This window comes from Brachycentrus maculatus, unplaced genomic scaffold, assembly GCF_059751285.1.
Source record: "Brachycentrus maculatus isolate JH-2025_06_01 unplaced genomic scaffold, ASM5975128v1 h1tg000306l, whole genome shotgun sequence".
In the NCBI taxonomy this organism is placed as follows: domain Eukaryota; kingdom Metazoa; phylum Arthropoda; class Insecta; order Trichoptera; family Brachycentridae; genus Brachycentrus; species Brachycentrus maculatus.
In genome coordinates this window covers 2,079,227-2,104,601 of record NW_028281056.1, presented here as the reverse complement: position 1 = coordinate 2,104,601, position 25,375 = coordinate 2,079,227, and the positions used below count along the sequence as shown (strand labels likewise).

The window sequence follows — 25,375 nt, the reverse complement described above, 5'->3', positions numbered from 1 at the left end:
TCAGTTATTATACCTACTCTGAAAACTACTAGGGAAAGGCAATCTTTCAGCATTTGCAATTAAAATAGATTAAAAAATTAACAGATATTTTTTTAAGTAATTTAGCGCGTCAAACATGAATGATGCAATTGATAAATGTAATCTTATCAATATTTCTGATTTAAAAATTAAAAAAAAAGAAAGTCGATAAAATCATTATCAATAACACGTTTTATTGACATGTTGAGATTGTTAACATTTTGAGTTTATAGATGAAGAAGAAATATGGAAGTCTGTGTATTTGCAGAGTTTATGGCCAGTCATAGGCTGGTTAAATTTTATTTATTTATTTTATTTTTCAAAATATATGACATACGTAAGTCATATTTATAATATTGCCGAAGAGTAATTTCTATTTCTTATTTTGGGACATGGGGTTAAAGTTAACAAGACTGAAACACAAATAATAAAGTTACAAAAAAGGTTTTTTTTTAATTACCAAAACTAATACATGGTAAAATATAAAAACAATAAACAGTCATAATAAAAAGGCATAAAAAGCATATTTAAAAGAAATAAATGAGAAAAACATAAGGTAGAAAGCATATTTGAAATAAACAAATGAGAAAATATAAAAATAGAGAAAATATAACAAATGAGAAAATATAACAAATAAAAAAATATAACAAATGAGAAAATATAACAAATGAGAAAATATAACAAATGAGAAAATATAACAAATGAGAAAAAATAACAAATGAGAAAATATAACAAATAAGAAAATATAACAAATAAGAAAATATAACAAATGAGAAAATATAACAAATGAGAAAATATAACAAATGAGAAAATATAACAAATAAGAAAATATAACAAATGAGAAAATATAACAAATGAGAAAATATAACAAATAAGAAAATATAACAAATAAGAAAATGTAACAAATGAGAAAATATAACAAATGAGAAAATATAACAAATGAGGAAATATAACAAATGAGAAAATATAAAGAAAAAACATAAGGTAAAAACAAATTAAGAAAATATGACTTATCACTACATAAAAGGGGTATGTTCAAAAGATCAGTTTACACACGTGTAACATTCACCATTCTACCCATGATTATCGACCACACAACTCTATCATTATTATCATGACGTTGTATACATGAGTTTATAACAGCCATCTATGTTGGATTAAGAAAGCTTTTTGTTTAGCAGAGACACTATTTTATTTGGATGTATGTAAGATCGAGCCCCGGATTTTTTTTTGACTCATTGTGAAACGCCTGGAACCGAGATTTGTGAACAAGTATTTAGACACATAAAAATGTTGATAATAATTTATTTTCATCTTTTCAAGTAGACTTAAAGAGAATGGAAGGTGAACACATCTGTTTGTTTGTTTGTATTTTTGTTATAAACCCTTAAATATAAATGTTATAAAAAATATTAAAACAACCTTAGGTATAATTACATAAATCGCTTTAAATAAATAATTACATTTGCATGTTTTATCAACAAATAAACAACGTTTAGCACATTTGATGCGGTGTACGCGCCAGCCGCGTATTTAACATTTTCTCCAGTGCGTTATACGCGCTAGGTGCGTATGGCTGATAAAAGAGAATCAAATCGCTGAAAGTATCATTGCGTAATTTCATGTATACTCTTACAGTCTTGGAACAATATTTTATGCCAATGTGCAAATGAGTAAAAAAGCAAACAAAAAAATAGTACATTTTTACTTCTCAACATAGATGAAGAAGAAAATGAAAGACTAGGTATTTACAGGGCTTATGACCTGTCATAAAGCTGGTTGTGTGATCACTTTACACATGCGTAATATTCACAATTCTACCCATGGTGACTAGCACACTACTAATTTTTTTTGGAACTTAAAATGAATAAATCTCTTTACTCTGTTTTTATGAGTTCACCGGAGCCATCTATAGTTGGTTTGTGAAAGCTTTTGTAAGCAAAAACCCTTTATTCAGATAAATGCAACATCTTATTTTTTGACATCTCATCAAAGATGAAGAAGAATATGAAATTTATTATTAGATTAAAACCAATATTTTTAGCTTTTCCACTTTTTTATTTGACCAGCGACCGGGTTTCGTCGTTACCGACATCATCAGACACCAGTCTGATGATGTCGGTAACGACGAAACCCGGTCGCTGGTCAAATAAAAAAGTGGAAAAGCTAAAAATATTGGTTTTAATCTAATAATAAATTAAAAATGCAATTCCATCACGAAGTGTCAGTGGATAATATAAATCTATTAAAAAGAATATGGAAGTCTGGGCATTTACGGGGCTTACGACCGTCATAGGCTGGTTTAAGTGATCATTTTACACACGTGTAACATTTACCAATTCTACCCATTATTGACAACCACACTACTCAAATTCTTGGAAGTTCTATATATATGAACCAATTTAGAAACCTTGTTCATGAATCACTAGAACTTCACTAGAGACATCTATTGGTGAGATGTAAAGAAGCTTTTTATTAAGCAGAAACTCTTATATTAGTATGTGAGATCCGAATCCTGGATTATAATCACACACATGAGAAACGCCAGAAAATACCATTTTCATTGGACACACTCAAAATGTTGTAAATGCAACATCCTTACAGGATTATGTAACATACTGGAAGACGCCCGAAAACATGATTCAAAATTTTTATGCTGCTTGTAATTTGACCAGATTATTTTATTCACGACATTTTGAGTGCGTTCAAATCCTTCCGCCTACGCGGTGTAGTGCTTAGCGTGTTTGGCTACAGTGCTGGAGGTTCGACTCTAAGGAGGGGGGTGAAAATAAATATATAATTGATTTTAATAAATAATAATAATAATAAATCCGTTACCGCAGCCCAATGGTGCAAAGGGCACTGCTTCATATAAACGCAGTGTTATCTCGATCGATTACACATGAAGGAAAAGTGATCAGCCCTCCACTTCAGGTACCAGTCCAGTGTAATATTGAATAAATATTAGAGTGAAAAAATCACTTTTATTTATTAAACCCCCCTGAGAATCGAACCCGGGACCTCCGGAACGGTAGGCGAGCATGCTGACCATTACACTACGGAGGCGGATTGATTTTACACTGTAATATTTATTTAATATTACCCTGGACTGGACACTGCGTCAATACGAAACAGTGCCTTATGCACCATTAAGTGCGGATAGAGGTTAGAAGAAAGAAGACTTCTAAAAACATCATTTTCAATTTTTATCCATCTTTTTATTTGACCAAATTATTTTATTCTCAACATTTTTGAGTGTGTCCAAATCCTTGTTCACATATTTTTTCTTTGATGTTTGAAAATAAGGTCGTTAATGCGATCGTTATAAGTGGTAGAGCTTCCTTCAGGCAATATCTCATTTATTACATTAACCATATTATTTTTCATTACGCGAATATGAAAAAAAAAACAGTCACAAAACAATGAAAAATAAAAAAAATAAAAAAAGAGGTTTATTTATTTCAAATTAAATGATATTTTACATTCTTCATGGGTAGCTTTTAACCTGGCTTTAATGAAATTCAGGATATATGTTTCAGGAAATTTCAGGAGCTTTCAAAGAGGTGCAGTCGAGAATTTTCGTCAACAGGGAGATAAGTAGATGGTCTGTGGTATTAAATAAAAGACGGATGTAGTAAGTGGTATATTAGTAGTAGACGAATTGGTAGGTTGGGTATTTTGTATATAAAAAGCATTGTTAACTTTGTGGTATGGTAATATAATACTCTCCTTATCGTTCATCGTTTAATTTGTGTTATACCACTTTAATATACACTAATTTGTTACTACCGGTTTTGGAGTAATCATTCCATCATCAAGTCATTAAGATGACATCGTTACAGTCTGACATTTATACAAAATTAAGTTTTTGAAAGAGAGAAAGTAGACAAATCAATCACAATGGAAATATTTTTTAAAGTGGACATGAATTAATATTAATTGCTCTACTTATTTCTTATTTTTCTAGATTATTTAAATGAAGACCAGTTTTATTTACATGTAAAATTTCTACACCCGTTGATTAATTAAAATTATGGTCTTCAGATATAAGGTGATTAGCAAATTCAGTTAAATTATTATTATTCAGGTACCTTAGATGTTCTTTAATTCTTTTGAATTAATGTGTTGCGTATTAATATGTGTTCAATTAGGATTGGGTGTGAAAACAGGGGTGAATTAGTATGGGTTAAGGTAGGAACTAGTCTATTAGTAAGGGAAGCAGTCGTAGTGGGTGGAGAAATACTGGTTGGAAAGCAGTAGGAAGTGAAGTGGTAGGGGTTGGAATTGTAGAGGGTAGTAGAGTTTAAGGTGTATTAGTAGGGAGTAATGTAGTAGGAAGTGGTGTGTGAAACCACTTCCTACTACATCACGTAGGGGGTGAAATGGTAGGGGGTGGAGTATTAGTTGGTGGTGTAGCAGTAGGTGGTATGGTAGAGGGTGGACTAGTAGGATGTGGTGTAGTAGGGGGTGGTGTGGCAATGATGGAATGGTAGGTGGTGGTGTAGTTGGGAGCGGTGTAGCAGTAGGGGGAATGGTAGGGGGTGGACTAGTAGGGAGTGGAGTAGAAAGAGGTGGAGTAGATAGGGGTGGGTCAATAGGTGGTGGAGATAGGGGGTGGAGTAGCAGTGGGTGGAATGGTAGGGGGTGGAGTATTAGTTGGTGGTGTAGCAGTGGTTGGAATGGTAGGGGATTGAGTGGTAGGGGGTCGAGTAGAAGGGGGTGGAGTTGAAGGGGGTGGAGTAGAAGGGGGTGGAGTAGAAGGGGGTGGAGTAGATAGGGGTGGGTCAGTAAGTGGTGGAGTAGAAGGAGGTGGTGTAGCAGTAGATGGAATGGTTGGGGGTGGAGTTGTAGGGGGTGGAGTAGTAGGAGGTGGAGTAGTAGGGGGTGGTGTAGTAGGAGGTGGTGTAGTAGGGGGTGGTGTGGCAGTGGTCGGAATAGTAGGGGGTGGAGTAGTAGGGGGTGGATTAGTGGGCTTGATTGTATCTGTAGTTATTTGAGGCTTCGAAGTGGAAGTTTGTAGTGGAGGCCTACATATTCCTTCGGGGACATTATAGGGCCAGTCACAAACCTGAAAATAAAAATAAAATGACATTAATCTCTAACTCCTGACCTGTGTCTTTACAGAGTTAACCCCAAAGTAGGCGTATTTGGAAAATATAAATATTTCGATCATGAGAAAGGTAAATTTGATGATGCGATATAGCTATACTGCCTTTATATATATGTATATATATATATATTTAATATATATATATATATATATATATATATATATATATATATATATATATATATATATATATATATATATATATATATATATATATATATATATACATATATACATATATATAAATATATATACATATATATATACATATATATATATATATAAATATATATATATATATATATATATATATATATATATATATATATATATATATATATATATATATATATATATATATACATATATGTGTTTATACATATGTTAATCCTTTGATTGATACAATATTTTACATGCGCGTTCTTGGCACTCTTGGAATTGGGATGTTATATATTACTTGTTTAATATTACTAATATGATATTTTAATATAGGATTAAACCACAGACCAGGACATCTACTGTAAGATTGGAATGTAATGAATACTTTTGTTTAACATTATTTATACTGACTGTGGGATTGTGATGTGATGAATACACATGTTTAATATTACTTACATCGAATATAGGGTTGAACCACAGACCAGGACATTATTTTCACCCACTATGGGTTGGGCTAAGTAAGTTTCGTTTAGAAAGACCTTAATGATAGATTCTTCCACAATTATTTGACATGCTAAATTTACAGCCCGGAATATCACATAAAATTGAAAATGAAAAGATTTGAAAAAAAATTGAGTAGTGTGATTGTCAATTGTGGGTAGAATTGGTGAATGTTACACGTGTGTAAAGTGATCACTTAAACCAGCCTATGACTGTCGTATGCCTCGTGAATGCCCAGACATTCATATAGGAAGCCCATATATTCCACTGTGTTGGGTTGTGGTCCCGTGGCTAGTGTCGCGGACTCTTAAGTCAGAGTTTCTCGGTTCGAACCCACTCTTCTACAATTTGATACCTATTTCTAATAATGAACCGCTTAGGCTCATAGCAATAGTTTGATTTATTGACTTGGCGTTTAATTTGTAGAACTCCATTTTAATTTATGTATTAATTTTAAATCAAACACAGATTTTTTGAGTCTACTAAGTTGTATTTTATTAACAAAAACACATAAAAAATTATATTGTGACAATTGTTTCGCCTTGTTAGGGCATTATCAAACGAATGTCAACATTCGTTTGATAATGCCCTAACAAGGCGAAACAATTGTCACAATATAATTTTTTATGTGTTTTTGTTAATAAAATACAACTTAGTAGACTCAAAAAATCTGTGTTTGATTTAAAATTAATACATAAAAAAAAAAAAGCAATAGTTTGAAATTGAAATATTTGTGTAAATAATACAATAATAAAAGTTCTTCTTCATCTATGTTGGGATGTCAAATATTTTATGGAAAATGACTCCTTATTGGAGATAATCCAGATTCGTGAACAAATATTTGAATGCACTCAAAATATTGCAGAAAAGAAATATATTTATGAAAAACGATTAGGACATTTTTGTTTGTTTTTTGTATTTTTTTTTATCGTTACAGGGTTTTTCTCACGGTCACATTTCAAGCAATATCATATTTATCTAATCGCAGTTAATTTCACTTACAATTCATTTATCATGAAATATTTTTAAAGGCATTATCGACGCATCAACTGCATTATCGACGGACGTCACGTTTAAAAAATAAGACACGGGTTACTTAGTACACAGGTCGCTACCTCGCTATAACTTTGTGTCATGGACCAATTTTTTAATGAAAACTATTCCTTAGGGTAAACTATTATTTTACATTAGTAAAAATTAATACTTTTTAAATAAATATCCAGTAATGTGTATCTATTTTCTTTTTTTTAAAAAAGACACAATTAAAGGATCTTCTTCACATCTTCAAACCCTTATTCGCAACCGATGGTGCATAGGGCACTGTATACTTAAATCCATTGTTGGATTGGAGTGCGATGAATGCTTCTGTTTAACATTATTTAAATCCACTATAAAATGTGATGAATATTTATGTTTTATGTTACCAACATCCAGTGTATGATGATGAATACATATGTTTAATGTTACTGACATCGAATAAGGGATTGAACCACAGACCAGGACATCTACTGTAAGATTGGAATGTGATGAATACTTATGTTTAACATTATTTACACCCTCTATGGGATTGGAATGCGATGAATGCTTATGTTTTATATTACTTGTATCCACTGTAATATTTGAATGTGATGGATACACACGTTTAATATAACTTACATCGAATATAGGATTGAACCACAGACCAGGAGGGCAGTCTATCAGTATCGGGTTGTGCCCAAACTCGCATACGTAGTAGGTCGAGCAGTCATCGGCGTTAGTGATGTAGACTATCTCACTCTCTGGCTTCAAATCTGGGCAAATCAACGCATCGACATAGCCTCTGGGAATGTAAGTCGTCCGAGAGAGTCCCACCAACGACAACAGAACTATAGCAACTATCAAACAAAACAAAAATAAATATATATTTATTGTAACTGCAGACAGTTGGTAGAATTCCATTTTGAATTGTTGGGTAATATATCCAAAATTAAACAAGGTTTATTGAATTTGAATTCTACATTTATTTATGTATATGTTAATACGTGACGCGTTTCGTCTTGACATTATCAAACACTCCAGTGTTGGATAATGTCATAATAAGGCGAAACGTGTCACGTATTAAAATAAACATAAATAAATGAAGAATTCAAATCCAAAAAACCTTGTTTAATTTTGGATATATTACCCAACAACAAAATTAATTCGTCGCATTTTTTAAAATATATTACATACATAAGTCATACACAAGGCTTTTTTTTTTAACAAAAAAGGTCCCAGAACTCACTGCATATCAAGCTTTTTACTTAAAAAAATAAAAACTTAAATACCATTTAAATATTTATAAAAATATTTAATTTTATCATAAAAGTATTAAGAAGTTCTATTTTTTTTTGTATGCACTTATTTAAATCACAATTTGTACATATTTAGAACTTTTTTTGCAGAGACCCACCAAGCCACCTTGTGTGTCTTGTCGGTGGAGTTCTTTTTAATACATTTTTTATTGATTTTAACGATTTAACCTAATATAGACACAAAAAACAGGAAAAAATTAAGAATATAAGCATTTTACAATTTTCATAAAATTAACTCTTGATCAATATATATGAACCAATTTTGAAACATTGTTCTTGAATCACTAGGACTTCACTAGAGACATCCATGTCTTTATAAGCGCCCTTGAGGTAGTATTTTACGAAAATGGCGCTATACAAATCATCCAAATTATTATTATTGTTATGTATTGGTGAGATGAAAAGAAGCTTTTTATTGAGCAGAAACTCTTGTATTAAGAAAAAACTCTTATGTCAAAAAATAATATGAAAAATAACTCCTATAATTGGAGATAATCCAGATTTGTGAACAAGTATTTGGACACACTCAAAATGTTGTAAATAATTTCTTTGCACTTATGATTATAATTTATGGTAAAATGCATAAAAAATCAGTAACACAAATATCTTTATATAAAGAATTTTTTTTAGTTATTTTTTTTTGGAACCCTGACTGGGTTCTATTTTATATATGTCAGGCAGCTGGTTAATTTGGGTATAGGCAACACATATGTTGTAAGGACCTTACTCCAAACTATCCATATTAATTTTCATGGATATATCAGAGAAAAACTGACAGATGACAGTCTCTCCTCTGCGTGCTTGTGACGAATCCTTCAATTTTTTAAACACATCGCCAGAAATGATGATTGAGCGGAAAAGTTAAGGAGGAAATCGCAAACAACTGATTCAATGGAGAGGGGCCAGACACATTTTTTATAGAATATATGTACATTGGAAAAAAAACACAATAACGGTGTATTAAGCAATAAATTCAATTGCATTAAATGTTATATGGGTTCAATGAAAATTATTTTGTGGATTGTTGATTGTCCCGCTTTAAACACGTGTTCCATATCAAAAATCGGTTTTTTAAATGTAAAAAAAACATATCTCATAATTTAGAATCGATTTCTTTTATCCACTTTTTCAATAACAAAGTTATAAGTATGATATAAAAAAAAAACTATTTTTTGTTCATATGGTATGGAGTTATAAGTTTTCTTGACAGTGCATAATGAACACTAGGCCCATTGGGTATAATTGGCCTCTCAGGCCTTTGGTGGCTGATCCTTACGAGATTAAACAGGTTTTTTTTGCAAAACTCTACCAAAAATGATTCTAATACCATACGATTTAAACCTGCGTAAAGTGATGATGAAATGGGTCTCTATCGCAAGATCCTGCGAGTTTCATGGTGTGATCGAGTCACCAACCTAGAGTATCAACATCACTCCTACCAACCATCAAGCAGAGAAAGCTGATGTACTTCGGACACGTCATGTCAATGAAAAATATCCTCTTCTCCAACTAATCATACAAGGAAAGATTGAGGAGCGAAGAACTCAAGGACGCCGAAGGACGTCATGGCTGAAAAACCTACGACAATGGTTTGGCAGAAGCACCAAATCTCTGTTCCGAGCTGCAGCATCAAATGTGAAGATAGCCATGATGATCGCCGATCTTCGTTAGAAGTGACACAGAAAGAAGAAGAAAGTGATAACTTAAACCAGCCTATAACGGTTGTAAGGCCCGTAAATGCCCAGACTTCCATATTCTTTTATTTATTGATTCGGCAGTCACTGGTAAAATCTATCCATTTTTAATTAATGTTTTACTTAGTAAATACCACTATTTCGAAGTAGTGGTATTTACTAAGTAAAACATTAATTAAAAATTCCATATTCTTCTTCATCTATGATGAGATGTCAAAAAACAATATGGTATCTTGCTATTTTAATATATTTAATAATTTTTAATCGTTTTTAATTTCAATCACTTAAATTAAAACATAGATTGAAAAATAAATAACATTAATAAAGGTCCAATATACGATAAAGCGTAACATATTTTTCATTAAACACATGTAACATTTAATGTAACAGCATTTTTTGCTTAAAACACCAATTTTGTATTGAAAAAAAGAATTAAATACACAGTTTTTAAAGAAATTGAAAGCTTATGATTATATGGGTATTTATAACATACTTTTTTTAAATACGCATTCTAAAAAAAATCAAATCCCAATATTCATTCCAAAACAAAATGTGCGCTTAAAGGCATCTAACCCCTTAAGTGTTCGGTTGCGTTCAGAATTTGAACGAGATCTCAGCCTTAAATTCATGAAACAAACGATTTTTCAGTACATACCTTTCATGGTTTTCCAATTTTGAAGCACTCACATGAACATTTTATTTTGAGATCTTTATATTCGAAGTTAAAATTCGTCCATTCTCAATATTGACACAATTTTATATGAGCCATTTCTTTACTTAAACTATTAACAATTATCTGATGAGAGTGATTTTCTTGTCAATTCCTTAAAAAGCAATGTTCAGGACCCCAATCAACTAATAATTAACAATATTATTTTTTTATTTGACGTTGTAGAACTCCATAAAAGTCAGGTTGTGGTCCCGTGGTTAGTGTCGCGGACTCTCGAGTTTCTTGGTTCGAACGCACTCTACCACAATTTGATACATATTTCTAATAATGAGCCACATAGGCTCACAGAAAAACTTTTTCAAACCACATTCGATGGAAAATACCAGAACTAGGCGAAACAATTGTCAAAAAATAGATTTTAATGTGTTTTTTAACGATAAACTTAGTAGACTCAAAAAATCAGTGTTTGGTTTAACATTTAATACATAAATAATAATTTATTATTAATAACACTCTTAAGAAGATGAATGAATGTGGAAGAGACGAAGAATATTTCCATATATAATGTGGTGTGGCGTTCTATCCTCTTCGTAGTAATTTTTTATGATAGTTTGTTAGGTAGTTGTTGGCAAACAACGGGAGATGAATTCGTTTCGATGTGTTCATATTGCATTCGTGAGAACGGTTATTATACTCTGAAAACGAATAGGGAAAGGAATTGATCTTAATTATTTTCGATAAAAAGATAAATACTGTTAAGTTTAGATAATAATTAATGAAATTCGATTAATCATACTGATGGGAGTACTTTTTACGCAAATATTATATAATTTTTAAAATATGTATATCACAAGGGCACCTTATAGATTTTGATCTAAAGCCAAATTACATAATTATATCATTAATTGATTCGGCAGTCACTTTGTGGTAAGATCTATCCATTTTTAATTAATGTTTTACTTAGTAACTACCACTATTTCTTTGTGGGCTACTGTACTAGCTATATCCTGGAAATAGTGGTAGTTACTAAGTAAAACATTAATTAAAAATACATAATTATAGTTTTATTATTTTTTATTATTATCGCATACACATTTATAATTAAGATTTACAACGGAGTCCTTGTTCCAACCCTATTTAAGAAAGTGCGTAATTAGTATACGATATGTCATAAGTATATAATATCTAGTAAATTAATAAAATTGTAATACTTTTTGTATCTATATTAAATAAATAAAGAAGTTTAAACCACAAAAACCGCGACAACATTTTGTCCAAATAGTTGTTCACAAATCTGGATTATCTCCAATTAGTTATTTTTGTACATTTTTTTTAACATCTCAACAATGCGACTTTATACTGTTATAAAAAAGGCTCTTTTTTTGACATCTCAACAAAGATGAAGAAGAATATGGGAGTGTTGGAATTTATTCGGCTTACCGTCATAGACTGGTTTAGGTGATATACACTTTATTCACCAATTATACCCATGATTGACAACCACACTATTCAAATTCTTGGAACTTCTATAAATATGAACCAATTAAGAAACCTTGTTCTTGAATCACTACATAGAACTTCACTAGAGACATTTATTGGTGAGATGTCTCTAGTGAAGTTCTAGTGATTCAAGAACAAGGTTTCTAATTGGTTCATATATACGTGTATATAGAACTTCCGAGAATTTGAGTAGTGTGGTTGTCAATAATAGGTAGAATTGGTGAATGTTACACGAGTGTAAAGTGATCACTCAAACCAGCCTATGACGGTCGTCAGCCCCGTAAATGCCCAGACTTCCATATTCTTCTTCATCTTTGATGAGATGTCAAAAAATAATAAGAAGAATGACTCCCATAATTGGAGATAATCCAGATTTGTGAACAAGTATATGGACACACTCAAAATGTTGTCGAAATGTAGTGTTTGACTTCACTAGAATTTCACTAGAGACATCTATGGTGGGATGAGAGAAGCTTTTTAATTAGCAGGTATGAGATAAAAGCCTTAATGAAATACAAATTTATTTATTTATTTTTTTAACGTTATTATACATATATTTGATAAATTGATTTCGTTAACAAGGTCACAGAAAATTTTCTTCACTGGGGTGCTTTGCAAACTCCTTCTTCAACGTTTCCAGGCCAATCACAAACCTAAAACCAAAATGGAATTTAAAAATATAATTTAAATTAGATATCCATATTCCTTTTCAGAAAACCTTCTTCGTCTGTGTTGAGACATCTCTAATATGTTGAAATATTCGCTCCGGCGTTAAATCCATCACATACGGTATTTCAAAGACGCCATCACGCCTCTTCCCCGAAGGAGTAGGCAGAGAGAATAGAACGCCACATCACCCTGTCTTTGTAAATATTCTTCGCCTCTTCCACATTCAGGCATCTCCTCATACATATCCGCCGATTATTTCGACTCCTGACCCGCCCACTTTCAAGTATTTGACATATCTGATTTTGCCAAGTTTTCTTAGGTCTTCCTCTTACCCGCTTTTTCTTCAAAAAATCGCTTCCAAAATTCAGGTGCGTGTTATACTCAAAATAAAAATAAAAATGTTTGATTTAAAATCAGTCTTAAAAATGGGCATATTTCGATGTCTCTATCTGGCAACATTGTAGTGATGGGAATAGTTCATTCGTTCGAACCCTTATCCGCACCCCAATGGTGCATAGGGCACTGCATCATATAAACGCAGTGTCATCTTGATCGTTAACACACGAACGAAAGGAACTAAGTTAGTTTAAATTTTTACTAGAAGATGAAAACATCTGTATGTTTTCGAAACTAGTCGTATAAATGAATAAAACTCATTAAGTGGTATATTCAAGTGTTTAATTTTAAAAAAATCAACATGTCATTCCACAAAGATGAATCAATAAATAATAAAAACCAACTAGTTTCGGCAACAACCTGTTGCCCTCTTCGGGGTATGTTTTACGACTAAACATACATACATATATAAAAGAAACATTAAAAAATATTGGGTTTTAAAAGAAACCGTGAACAAATTATTTTATATATTAAGTATGTAGAGTCACAAAACAAACCCTGAAGAGGGCAACAGGTTATTGCTGAAACTAGTTGTTTTTTAATAAAAATTTATTTCTCCAAGTAATATATCGTAGTCATACAGGAGAAAGTGACCAAGTGCATTTTGCAAAGTGACAAGTGATCATTGACTATTTGATATCTTACTAGCTTAATATTGCCATGAAAAATCCCAAAGCGATTTTAAACTTGGAAGTATAATGTATTGACATGTTAAAAATGACTAACAGCATTGATGTTTATTTTCGTGCCAAGCAAAAGTGACTTAAATGGCCCTTCTGAACATTTTACGTTTTGTTAGTTGGTCCCTTCTCCTGTACTGCTACGATATTACAATGATCCACAAAGTAAATGCTTTAAATATTTAAAAAAATAAAATAACAAACTGAATGCAGTCAAAATACGATCTCTCAGAAGAATGTGCGACGAAACGACGTATGATTGATGTTCGAATAGTGAAATAAGGAAGGAATGCAAAGCTGAGATAAGCATTATCGATAAAATTAAGAAAGGTGTGTTGAGATGGTTTGGACACGTAGAACTAATAAGTGAGGAAAGAACGGGTAAACAAATTTATGAGGCGAATGTGGAAAAGGAGCAGAGGAAGACCGAGAAAAACATGGCACGATCAGGTATGCCAAATACTTTAAAGTGGTCAGGTTAGGAGTCGTAACAATCGGCAGGTATGTATGAGGAGAACTGGCGCGATGGTTAGTAAGTTTATAATAACAAACTATAAAGCTCACCCCAGCTGCAGGGTTGAACCAAGTACCGGGCATGCACTTGAGTAGGGCGGGGGTCGATCCAACGCACTGGTAGAACGTGGCACAATCCTCAGGGTTGGGCAGGTGGACCGCTCCACCCTCGGGATCTGGCTCAGGGCATTCCGGGAGAGCCAGGGTGGAACAGACTACCAGGAAGGCCACGAGGAATACCGTGAAAGCTGAGATATAAACAGATTACCAAGATGTTGTATTGTTTGTTTGTAATAGATCACCAGTAAGACGACTAGGAATACCAAAAATGTTACCAAACCAGATTGCCAAGATGTTGAATACAGAAAAAAAAACAGTTTCAGCTGCTAGGTGTCCAGTGTAGTATTATAAATACCATATATATATATATATATATATATATATATATATATATATATATATATATATATATATATATATATATATATATATATATATATATATATATATATATATATATATATATATATATATATATATTTATATATATATATTTATATATATATATATATATATATATATATATATATATATATATATATATATATATATATTTATACATATATATATATATATATATATATATATATATATATATATATATATATATATATATATATATATATATATATATATATATATATATATATATATATATATATATATATATACTCGTTTATATAAAGTTCACACGTCATTTCATGTGTAAGTTGAGATGTCAAAAATATAAAAACTGCTCATAAGTGGAGAAACCCAGATTAGTAAACAAAAATTCGGACACAGCTAAAATGTTGTAGACAAAATTGATTATTCAAATATTAATTCAATTCAGGTACCTATTGACGTTTTGGTAACTATTAACACACACGACATGAAAAAATTTTACAAATTCTTTCAAAATTCTTGTACCTTTCATTTTTTGATGTTTATGAATTCCTTACTTGTGAATTAAATGACAAACTAATTCTGAAGACGATCTTAAATTCTGGTATTTATAGTTTTTTTCTTAAGTACCTGCTGATAACTGATAATATGATGTAAATAGGTTTTCTTCGGAATTATACTTTATGAACAGGATATAAGTAGTAAAAAACAGATAAGATAAACTATTATTGTAAGTTTATACTAATATTTATGACTATTTTGATATCAATTAATACTCAGATAAGATTGTTTCCGTTTTCAGTATATTGTTTGCATTTTTTTAAAGTAGTTAGTAAGTATATAAAGCGTTTAATTCCAATGACCCTGTTTATGTATTATTCTTTATTAATTCTATCAGGCACATCCACTGATAATAATAAAAAAATAATAAAAAAAAACTGTAAAATATCATTAAATATAACTTGTTTTTCTTTTGAATTTCAAATGCTTTACAACATTTTGAGTGTGTCCAAATACTTGTTCACAAAATCTGGATTATCTCCAATTACAGGAGTTATTTTCATATTATTTTTTGACATTTCATCAAAGATGAAGAAGAATATGGAAGTCTGGGCATTTACGGGGCTTACGACCGTCATAGGCTGGTTTAAGTGATCACTTTACACACGTGTAACATTGGGTAGAATGGGTAGAATTGGTGAATGTTACACGTGTGTAAAGTGATCACTTAAACCAGCCTATGACGGTCGTAAGCCCCGTAAATGCCCAGACTTCCATATTCTTCTTCATCTTTGATGAAATGTCAAAAAATAATATTTCAAATGCTTTGTTGACTGTGTCGTGTGGTAATATAACACTCTAATTATCATTAATCATTCACTTTGTTTAATACGCACACAAACTCATGAATACCGGTTTCGGAATAACAAGTCACTCGTAAGGTCAACTATTGACTATCTATCGTTATAATTAAAATCAAATTACAACTAATATTAAAAAATAAACCATCAACAGCACATTTTTATACATTATCACCTTTGTTTAATTAGAGATAGATTTATGCATTGAAAGTTTTCAGCTTTGGGCAGCACAGTCAGCCATAATTCCACATCTATCAAAATTGCAACTAACACATAAAAGATATCCAACAACAGTGAATTTACATCTCTGACATATCTCTCAAAAATTAATGTAATATGTGAATTTTATTTTTAAAGTGATCATCTAAACCAGCCAAATTATAAGTCGTCAGCCCAGAAATACCCAAACATGCATCTTATTTCGGATAGAAACACATATCGCTCACTCCTTTCAACAACTTCAGATATTAAAAACATGATTTTTCAGGAGATCGTTTATAAAGTATAAGAATATAATAAAATGCGTGAAAAATAAATATCAAGCCACTTATTGAAGATTTTACTGTGCATCAGATCTTTCTAGGTAAAACCTGAAGGTTTTTTCTCCATTTGAAAAATATAAAGTATATTTAAAAAAATAATAAAACAATACCTTGTCTTCAAAATGCAAAAACAATACTTTCTGCCCTGTAGCGGGTAAATATTAAGTTAAAAATATGCCTCTTTTGCTGGGATAGAGTACATTTTCTGGGCATTCCGAAAACATCCACAACTGAAAATTGACGATTTTTGATTTATGACGTTTTTGAAAAGAGTGAGTAGTATATATATATATATATATATATATATATATATATATATATATATATATATATATATATATATATATATATATATATATATATATATATATATATATATATATATATATATATATATATATATATATATATATATATATATATATATATATATATATATATATATATATATATATATATATATATATATATGTGTGTGTGTGTTCAAATCATTTATCCAAAAAAAGTAAACTCATCTGTGATTGTCGTACCACATTTTTATTACTACAGAGTACTATTGAAACATGTATACCGATACTTGTATACATGTGTGAAGGTTCTTTCTATATACACCTTAGGGGTAACTGATAAAGCAAGTTCTATTGAAAGGGCGTTTGAGGTTGGTGAAATGAAATCTTTCGACAACATTCCTTATCCAACCCTTGGTGAAAATGCAAATTGTTTTATGGGACGTAAGGGGTGAAAACATGTAGTTTTATTCATTTCCCTTCGCTTTGACGACATACCTTCAAGGGTGGAAAACTGTCTTGGCGTTTTTTATCAGTTGTATATATTGTTCTGACTATTTTTTCCTTTATTAGATGAGTTGAAAAAAAATGCTAGTAAAAAATATTCCGATGAACTGATAATGAAGCAGTTTGATCGTGTTATGAAAACAATTGTTCAATCAAAGTATGATCAATAAAATCAAAACAAACAAAAAATATCGTTTCCAAATATGTTATTTATTTCCAACAATTTGATTGTGTCCAAATACTTGTTCACAAATTTGGATTATCTCCGATTATAGGAGTTATTTTTCTTATTATTTTTTGATATCTTATCAAACCTATCAACTTTATGTTTAAACCCATTGACGGAAGTATCTGTAGCTTCCGAAACTAGTCGTTAAAATATAATACTTAAAGAGTTAATAGCAATAGTTTTATTTATAATTTAACCATGTCTTATTGTAAGGAGAATGCCGAAACAATAAATAACATTATTTTTTCACATGTCTTCAAAGATGAATATGAATATGGAAGTCTGGGATTTACGGGGCTGACGACCGTCATAGGCTGGTTTAAGTGATCACTTTACACACGTGTAACATTCACCAATTCTACCCATTATTGACAACCACACTTCTCAAATTCTTGGAAGTTCTATATATATGAACCAATTTAGAAACCTTCTTCTTGAATCACTAGAACTTCACTAGAGACATTTATTGGTGAGATGAAAGGAAGCTTTTTATTTATTAATTCTGGCGTTTCTCATGTATGTGGTATAATCCAGGATTCGGACCTCAAATACTAATAAAAGGTAATATAAAAAGTCCCTGCGGTTTTTGCCACTAGATTGTGTCGATACCTATATATCGAGCAACGCTTGTCCGAATTATCTATACTTTATCAAAAAATCATGTACTAATCAATTTTTAGGTAAGGTTAGAGATTAGGTAAGGTTAGGGATTAGGTAAGGTTAGAGATTAAGTAAGGTTAGAGATTAGGTAAGGTTAGAGATTAGGTAAGGTAAGATATAAGGTAAGGTTAGGTTAGATTAGGTAAGGTTAGAGATAAGGTAATTTAGAGATTAGGTAAGGTTAGAGATTGGGTAAGGTTAGAGATTAGGAAAGGTTAGAGATTAGGTGAGTTAAGAGATTAGGAAAGGTTAGAGATTAGGTAAGGTAAGAGATTAGGTAAGGTTAGAGATAAGGTAAGGTTAGAGATTAGGTAAGGTAAGAGATTAGGTAAGGTAAAATATGGTACGGTTAGGTTAGGTTAGGTTAGAGATTAGGTAAGGTAAGATATATTTGGTAAGGTTAGGTTAGATTAGGTAAGGTTAGAGATTAGGTAAGGTAAGATATATTTGGTGAGGTTAGGTTAGATTAGGTAAGGTTAGAGATTAGGTAAGGTTAGGTTAGATTAGGTAAGGTTAGAAGCCTTCACTTGATCTATAGTTGAACTTTTTTATAATATCATTTTTAATCAGTTGTCACTAGTAAAAATGAAACAAATTTGTATGGTTGAACCCTCTAAAGGTTTGAAACAATTTATTTTTTACATATACAAGTTGTAATTATTGACATCATAGTTTAAATTTATACATACACTTTGAAATAATTAAACACTGAATACATTTATATATTTTTAAATATGAAGTATTACATTTCATGCATAACGATAAATAAATTTTATTTTTATATTGAATTAAGTAAAGTCAATTTTATATAGAGTTTTGCATCGTACTAAAATAAATGATTTTTTAAATACAATGGATTTTATGACATTTTTGAAAACAATTTTTTTTTAATTTCCAAGACAATTTTCGACATGTTTTTATGTTTTTTTTTCATTGATTTTTAAACAAAAATGGATTTTGTAAATACGATAATTGATTATCAAATCCAAAAGACTCATAAAAACACCAGCCCAGTCGAAAATTTGTCTTGTGAAATCAACAATACATTTTGAAAAAAAACGTAAAATCACGATTTTAAATCGAAAATATAAAAAATGCTAGCATTGTTCAATATTGATTTATTCAATAACTTTTGATATAATTAATTAAGTTTTTAATTTATTCAAAATAAAATAAAATAAATCTTTGCCTGATTTTTATGCAATAAAATTTTAAGCCCTAATCAAAATATAAATGAAATTTAAAACTAGTTTATACACATAAATATTTTATATAATACTGAGATCTTCCTTATAATGTTATATTATATATTTATTTTCAGAAATAACAAAAAAAAATAGCACAACAATTAAGCCATAATTAATAATTTTCAAATAAATTTTTAATGAAGTATTGTGATTTTTTTCAATGTTTTTTTTAATCAAACTGCTTATTTTATTAAGATACAAACAAAAGGGGAGAACGCCAAAGATTTTGAAATCCGTATTTTATACTTAGATTTTTATTTTATTTTAGACTTATATATTATGTATTATGTGACGTTTTTTGTTTATGCTGTGTAAGCGGAAAAAACGACAATGAAATCAAAAGTAAAAAATATTTGCATTTAAATTTCAGCATGATTGCGTCGCTAGCTTATTGGAATTTAAAAGAGGAATTCTATTGCCATATGTACTTACGAAAAAATTGCTTACTATCTCCTGAAATAAGCTTAATATAAGTGAGGCATTGAATTTTAAAACACGTTTTTTGACAAAAGTAGGTACTATAATGTATTAATTTATATATGACTAATTGAAAATTAATATCTTTTTTGGAATGTTTGATTGCGCGTCATTAATCGATAGTATTTAAGTGTTTTTTTTTTTAAGATATATTTTTTAGATGTTTGAATGAATATTTTTCTGTTTTCTTCATCTCAATACACACTCCTTAGCAGTTCATCCGGTGTCAGCAGGCCATCCTGAAATACGAAAAAAAATCAGGTTGACACACTGAAAAAAACTAAGTCTTTTATGCAGATTGGTACACATATCACTCACTCCTTTCACAACGTCATACATCAAAAAACTTGATTTTTCAGGAGATCGTTTGTAATGTTTAAGAATATAATGAAATGTATTAAAAATAAATATCATTCTACTTATTGAACTTCTTACTGTGCAATAGATCTTTTTAATTAATACCTGAATGTTTTTTCTCCTTTTGAAAAATATTTAGTATATTTAAAAAAATAATTAAACAAAACCTTTTCTTCAAAATACAAAAAAACACTTTCTCCCCTGTAGCGGGTAAATATTAAGTTAAAAATATGCCGTTTTTGCCGGGACACAGTACATTTTTTGTTCATTCCGAAAACATGCATAACTGAAAATCGTCGATTTTTGATATATGACGTTGTTGAAAGGAGTGAGCGACATCTGAGAATACATGTTTTTTTAGAAAATATTTATAAGCTGCCTATTAAATTTCTCCTAGCCGTATGTATAATAATTTGAATACAGTGACTTCTTCTGTAATTTTGAGGCTCAATTAAATTACAATTTAAATAAATTTAAGAAGAGAAAGTGGTATTTATTATTACCGGATTTGTTTATTTATTACCTGTTTTTTTTTGTAATTACCTGGTTTATGTCGACGAATTTACGCACAACAGTCCTGGCGAGTTCAGGGTTGTTCAGGAGTTCATCTACAAACCAGTCGACTGGAACACTGGAATTTATTAAAATAAAAACATTAATAAAATGGAATTAAGGATTTTAAAAAATCATTTCCTTTTTCCACAAACTCTTTATTCACGAATAATATATTGTTTTGAGATTATTGGTAACTGTAATTGGTAATATATGGTAATTGAAAAAATTGGTAACTGTTATTTGTAAGTCATTGTCAGTTGGGCATTTACGGGGCTGACGACCGTCATAGGCTGATCTAAGTGATCACTTTACACAAGTGTAACATTCACCAATTCTACCCATGAGACACACTACTCAAATTCTTAAAACTTCTACATACATTGATCAAACTCGAAACACAGTATGCACGAGTTCACTATAACCATCTATGGTGGGATGATGAACATTTTTAATAAGCAGAGACTCTTTTAATCGTATGTGTGGTGACAATCCCGGATTATATTCACACACTTGAGAAACGTTTGAAAACATTATTTTCAATTTTTGTTTTAGCTTAAAATTTGACTAGCTACGTTCTCTATAGAGATGAAAAATAAGGAATTTATAAATATATATATATATATATATATATATATATATATATATATATATATATATATATATATATATATATATATATATATATATATATATATATATATATATATATATACATGGCCAAATTTATTAGAACATTTTGAGAAACACACTCAAAATGTTGTAATATATTCTGCTATATTTATCTATAAGCATCTCGATTATTTCTAAAAAACATCAAATTATTTATAGATTTTTTTATTTGAAAAAATGCAACAGAGAAAAATCCAGGTCCTTTGAGACACTGCAGGCATTATATTTTCCTTTAAGTTTCCAGTAAATTGACTCCGTTTGACATTTGATATCCTTGAAAGCATTGCAAGTATGTATTGAGGAAAATGTGAAACCGCGCGAACCCAACCGCGAACTGCGCGGGAAAGGACATCGATACGATCCTTGCAAAAGTGATGAAATTTTATTTTTAGATCGAGAATTCTCATTTTATTTACTTTACTTTGTTTTATTTTTAAAATCTTGCTCTAATTATTTATTGAAAGAAGAAAAAAACAGATCTAAGTACCTACCTTCTTCTTTTAAACGTCCAACTCATATACATATTTGATAATTTGTTTTCATTTTTATCTCTTTGATTTTTTGTTTTCCGTAAACACAAAGTGTGTGATAATATCTCGATAAGACGAAACGCGTCACATTTTATCATATATGTGTAAATAAAAGTAGAATTCAATCCAATAACCGTTAAACTTTATAAAATAAAACAACTTTGTTTTAACCGCTTTTTATCGGTACACTTTATCCAACCGGTTTCGACAAGAACCTTGTCATCCTCAGGGTTTATGTACTAATTCTAAAACATTGAAATACTCATAGTTAGGTTATAGTTAATTACCCTTCCCTTACGATACCAAAAACTTCCACGCACTCCGTACACCGTATGAAAATATGATTTAAAAAATGTGATTTAAAAAACGGGAAAAATCTCCTAAATGTTGCTTTTATTGAGCATTGCTCAGCAAATACGTCAACTCCGGACATAAAATACGGAATTAGTACATAAACCCTTAGGATGCAAAGTTTCTTGTCGAAACAGGTTGGAAAAAGTGTACCAATAAGAAGTGGTTACAACAAAGTTGTTTTATTTTATTAAGTTTATTAAATGTACCACAAAGTATCTGCGAAAATCATTCAACCTACAACCGCGTTTAATTTTGGATATATTACCCAACAATTCAATATGGGATTCTGCAAAATATCTGCAGTTACAATTAATGAATTTTGAACATTTTTGGAGCTATGAAAAATGAGTGTCTTTGCTTTTGCGTCTGGATTTGCAAAAAGGGATTTTTGTTGCGTTACCTTTAAATTGTCATTTTATCCGTAGTGGGAATAATCTAGTGCCCGATATAAAAATATTATAAATATTTCTAAGATTAACTTACTTTTCGGGCATTTTGTCTTCGAATTGTTCGATGAATCCATGTTCCTGGGGCGAGTCCATCATGTCTAGGAAGTTGTCGGTGGGTCCCATTGTCAGGGCTGAAATAAAAACAAGAATAAAATATTTTTAACGAGAATTGAAAGCTCTCCAAACCGCATTTCCGGATCTGTTACAGACGTATCTAGGCTTCCTGACAGACCACTCTCGCAAAGCAATTTTATTTTCTGAACACAATTGAGAAAAAAATTAGAAAATGTAAAATAAAACTGTATGAAACATGATAATTTTTCATATAGTGTGGTTGTCAATCATGGGTAGAATTGGTGAATGTTACACGTGTCTAAAGTGATCACTTAAACCTATGACAGTCGTAGGCCGTGTAAATATCCAGACCTCCATATTCTACATCATCTTTGGTAAGATCTCAAAAAAATATCTTTACTTGTTTATTCATCGCTAATTTCCCAAACTTCTATTGTCAGTACATAATCAGATCATGTAGAATGTCGTTAGTAATGTTAGCTTACAGTTTTCGAAAGATTTGAATTAATATCATATGCGAAATTAGCTTAATTCTCAGTAAGATGCTCGTATACTGCCTAATAATATTATACACATCCATACCTCGCTATACGGCCGCTCTTTATACGGCATTTCGCTATAAGGCCCTCTTCGATTAAGGCACGTTTTCGATTTACGGCCTAAAATGTTTCGCTATAACGGCAAAAAAAACTTATTTTCGATGTCGGTTTATATGTACATGTTGCCAATCACTGAAAAACGAAACAGACAAGAAGACAAGTCAACAACGTTGGACAATTTTTTAAAGCCAGGCCCATCTTTACCAGCGAAAAATGATGACGACAGTGATGTACAGGTTACCATTTCTTCATCGTCTTCAGATTAAAGCCATTTAAAAAAATGATGTATGTGTACATACACATATTTTATGTAACATGAAGTTATTTCATTGATGTTTATATATTATTGATGTTTTTTAATTTAATTTTTTTAAATTTTTTTAAATTTTTTTTTGATTTATTCGGGAATTGTACAGCTTACATATAAAAAAAAGATATGAAACAAAAGTTACATTAACAATAATAAACATTACATTACATTAACAAAAAATAGTTACGTTAAAAAAAGGCAATTAAACAATTCTACATTTATGTTATAAAACTATTTAAAAACATTCAGAGATTAAACAAAAACAAAAAAAGGTATTATATAAAGTAATAGATTTAGCAGGAGGGGGAAGGAAAGGAGAGGAATTAATGAGGGTGGTTAAAGGATTTTTTCATTCTAGGTAAGAAGTTTAAAAATATATTTATAAATATACATACATACATATACATACGCATACATACACACATATATATACATATACATACATATACATATTCATTATATATGCAGAAAAAAATGTCATGCACCGTTCACCCCCCACCCATAACATAACTAAGTTATTGGTGGAGAGTAAACAGAATAAAAGTGTGTTTTTTGTAGTCTGTTATTATTTTATATACAAATGTATGTACTTGTTATGTATGTATTTTTGATTTAAATTAAAAGATAAAATGCATTTTGAATGATAAACCATGTTACATATTTACCAAAATTGAAACCGATCCCATTGAATTTGTATGAATTTGTATGAGAATAATTGATTCCTTATACGGCTTTTCGCTTTGCGGCCAAGTTTCGTGGAACGTATCTAGGCCGTAAAGCGAGGTATGGGTGTATTGTAATGTTATTCAAACTTTGGTATTTTAGTAATTACATTATTTAAAAAGACAGCGTATATTATTATGGTTTTATCTATTCATACTTTTATCAAAGAACTTACTTTAGAGAAAATTATTTTAAGGAAGTTAATATATACGGTACAGTAATTTAATAATATTATATTTTCCAAAAATGTCTCAGATAACGTCACTTTAAGACCACATTATAAAGATGTCATTAAAAATGGTTTATTTAGATCTGGGAGTAAAATAGTTGTAAAATTTGGTAGATAATTCGTATTTTGATAATAAGTTTGATAATAGGATGAAGAAACGAGAGTGAATACTGGGAACAGAGTGAATGTAGAACTCAACGTAGTTCTGGTACCAACCCTAATGTTTGCAAAAGAAGCATGGAGTTGACAAAAGAAATATGAAAGTAGACTGAATGAAAGAAGAGTCGCAATGCGATCTCACGAATGTACGGTAAAACGATGAATGATTGATGTTCGAATAGTGAAATAAGGAAAGAATGCAAGGCTGAAAAATGAGCTTTATCGATAAAATTAAGAAAGGTTTATTGAGATGGTTTAGATATGTGGAACGGATGAGTGAACAGTGAAACGAATTTATGAGGCGAATGTAGTTGGAGACAGGAGCAGAGGAAAACCGAGGAAAACTTGGCATAGTCAAGTTTGTCAATT

The 25,375-nt window shown here is 30.4% G+C and overlaps 1 protein-coding gene and 1 long non-coding RNA gene across 3 annotated transcripts in view; both read right to left on the bottom strand.

Moving 5' to 3' along the window:
* Nucleotides 1–12,489: 12,489 nt before the first annotated feature.
* On the bottom strand, nt 12,490–15,328 carry LOC148304750 (uncharacterized). 2 transcript variants are annotated; one of them, XR_015838310.1, is made up of 3 exons: nt 15,213–15,328; nt 14,295–14,491; nt 12,490–12,638 (listed from the first exon to the last, which is right to left on the bottom strand). It is a non-coding gene; the product is annotated as an uncharacterized LOC148304750 (long non-coding RNA). The 2 variants fall into 2 exon arrangements; XR_015838309.1 differs by having other exon boundaries at nt 15,140–15,255.
* A 4,844-nt stretch (nt 15,329–20,172) lies between these two features.
* Nucleotides 20,173–25,375, bottom strand: part of LOC148304749 (allatotropins-like) — a 102,787-nt gene continuing 97,584 nt past the window's right edge. Inside the window, exons 4-6 of the mRNA XM_088267886.1 lie at nt 22,946–23,042; nt 20,898–20,985; nt 20,173–20,236 (exon numbers count right to left, since the gene is read on the bottom strand). Coding sequence (XP_088124012.1) covers nt 20,192–20,236; nt 20,898–20,985; nt 22,946–23,042 — 230 coding nt within the window. The 3' untranslated portion in view covers nt 20,173–20,191. The remainder of the gene's footprint in view (nt 20,237–20,897; nt 20,986–22,945; nt 23,043–25,375) is intronic.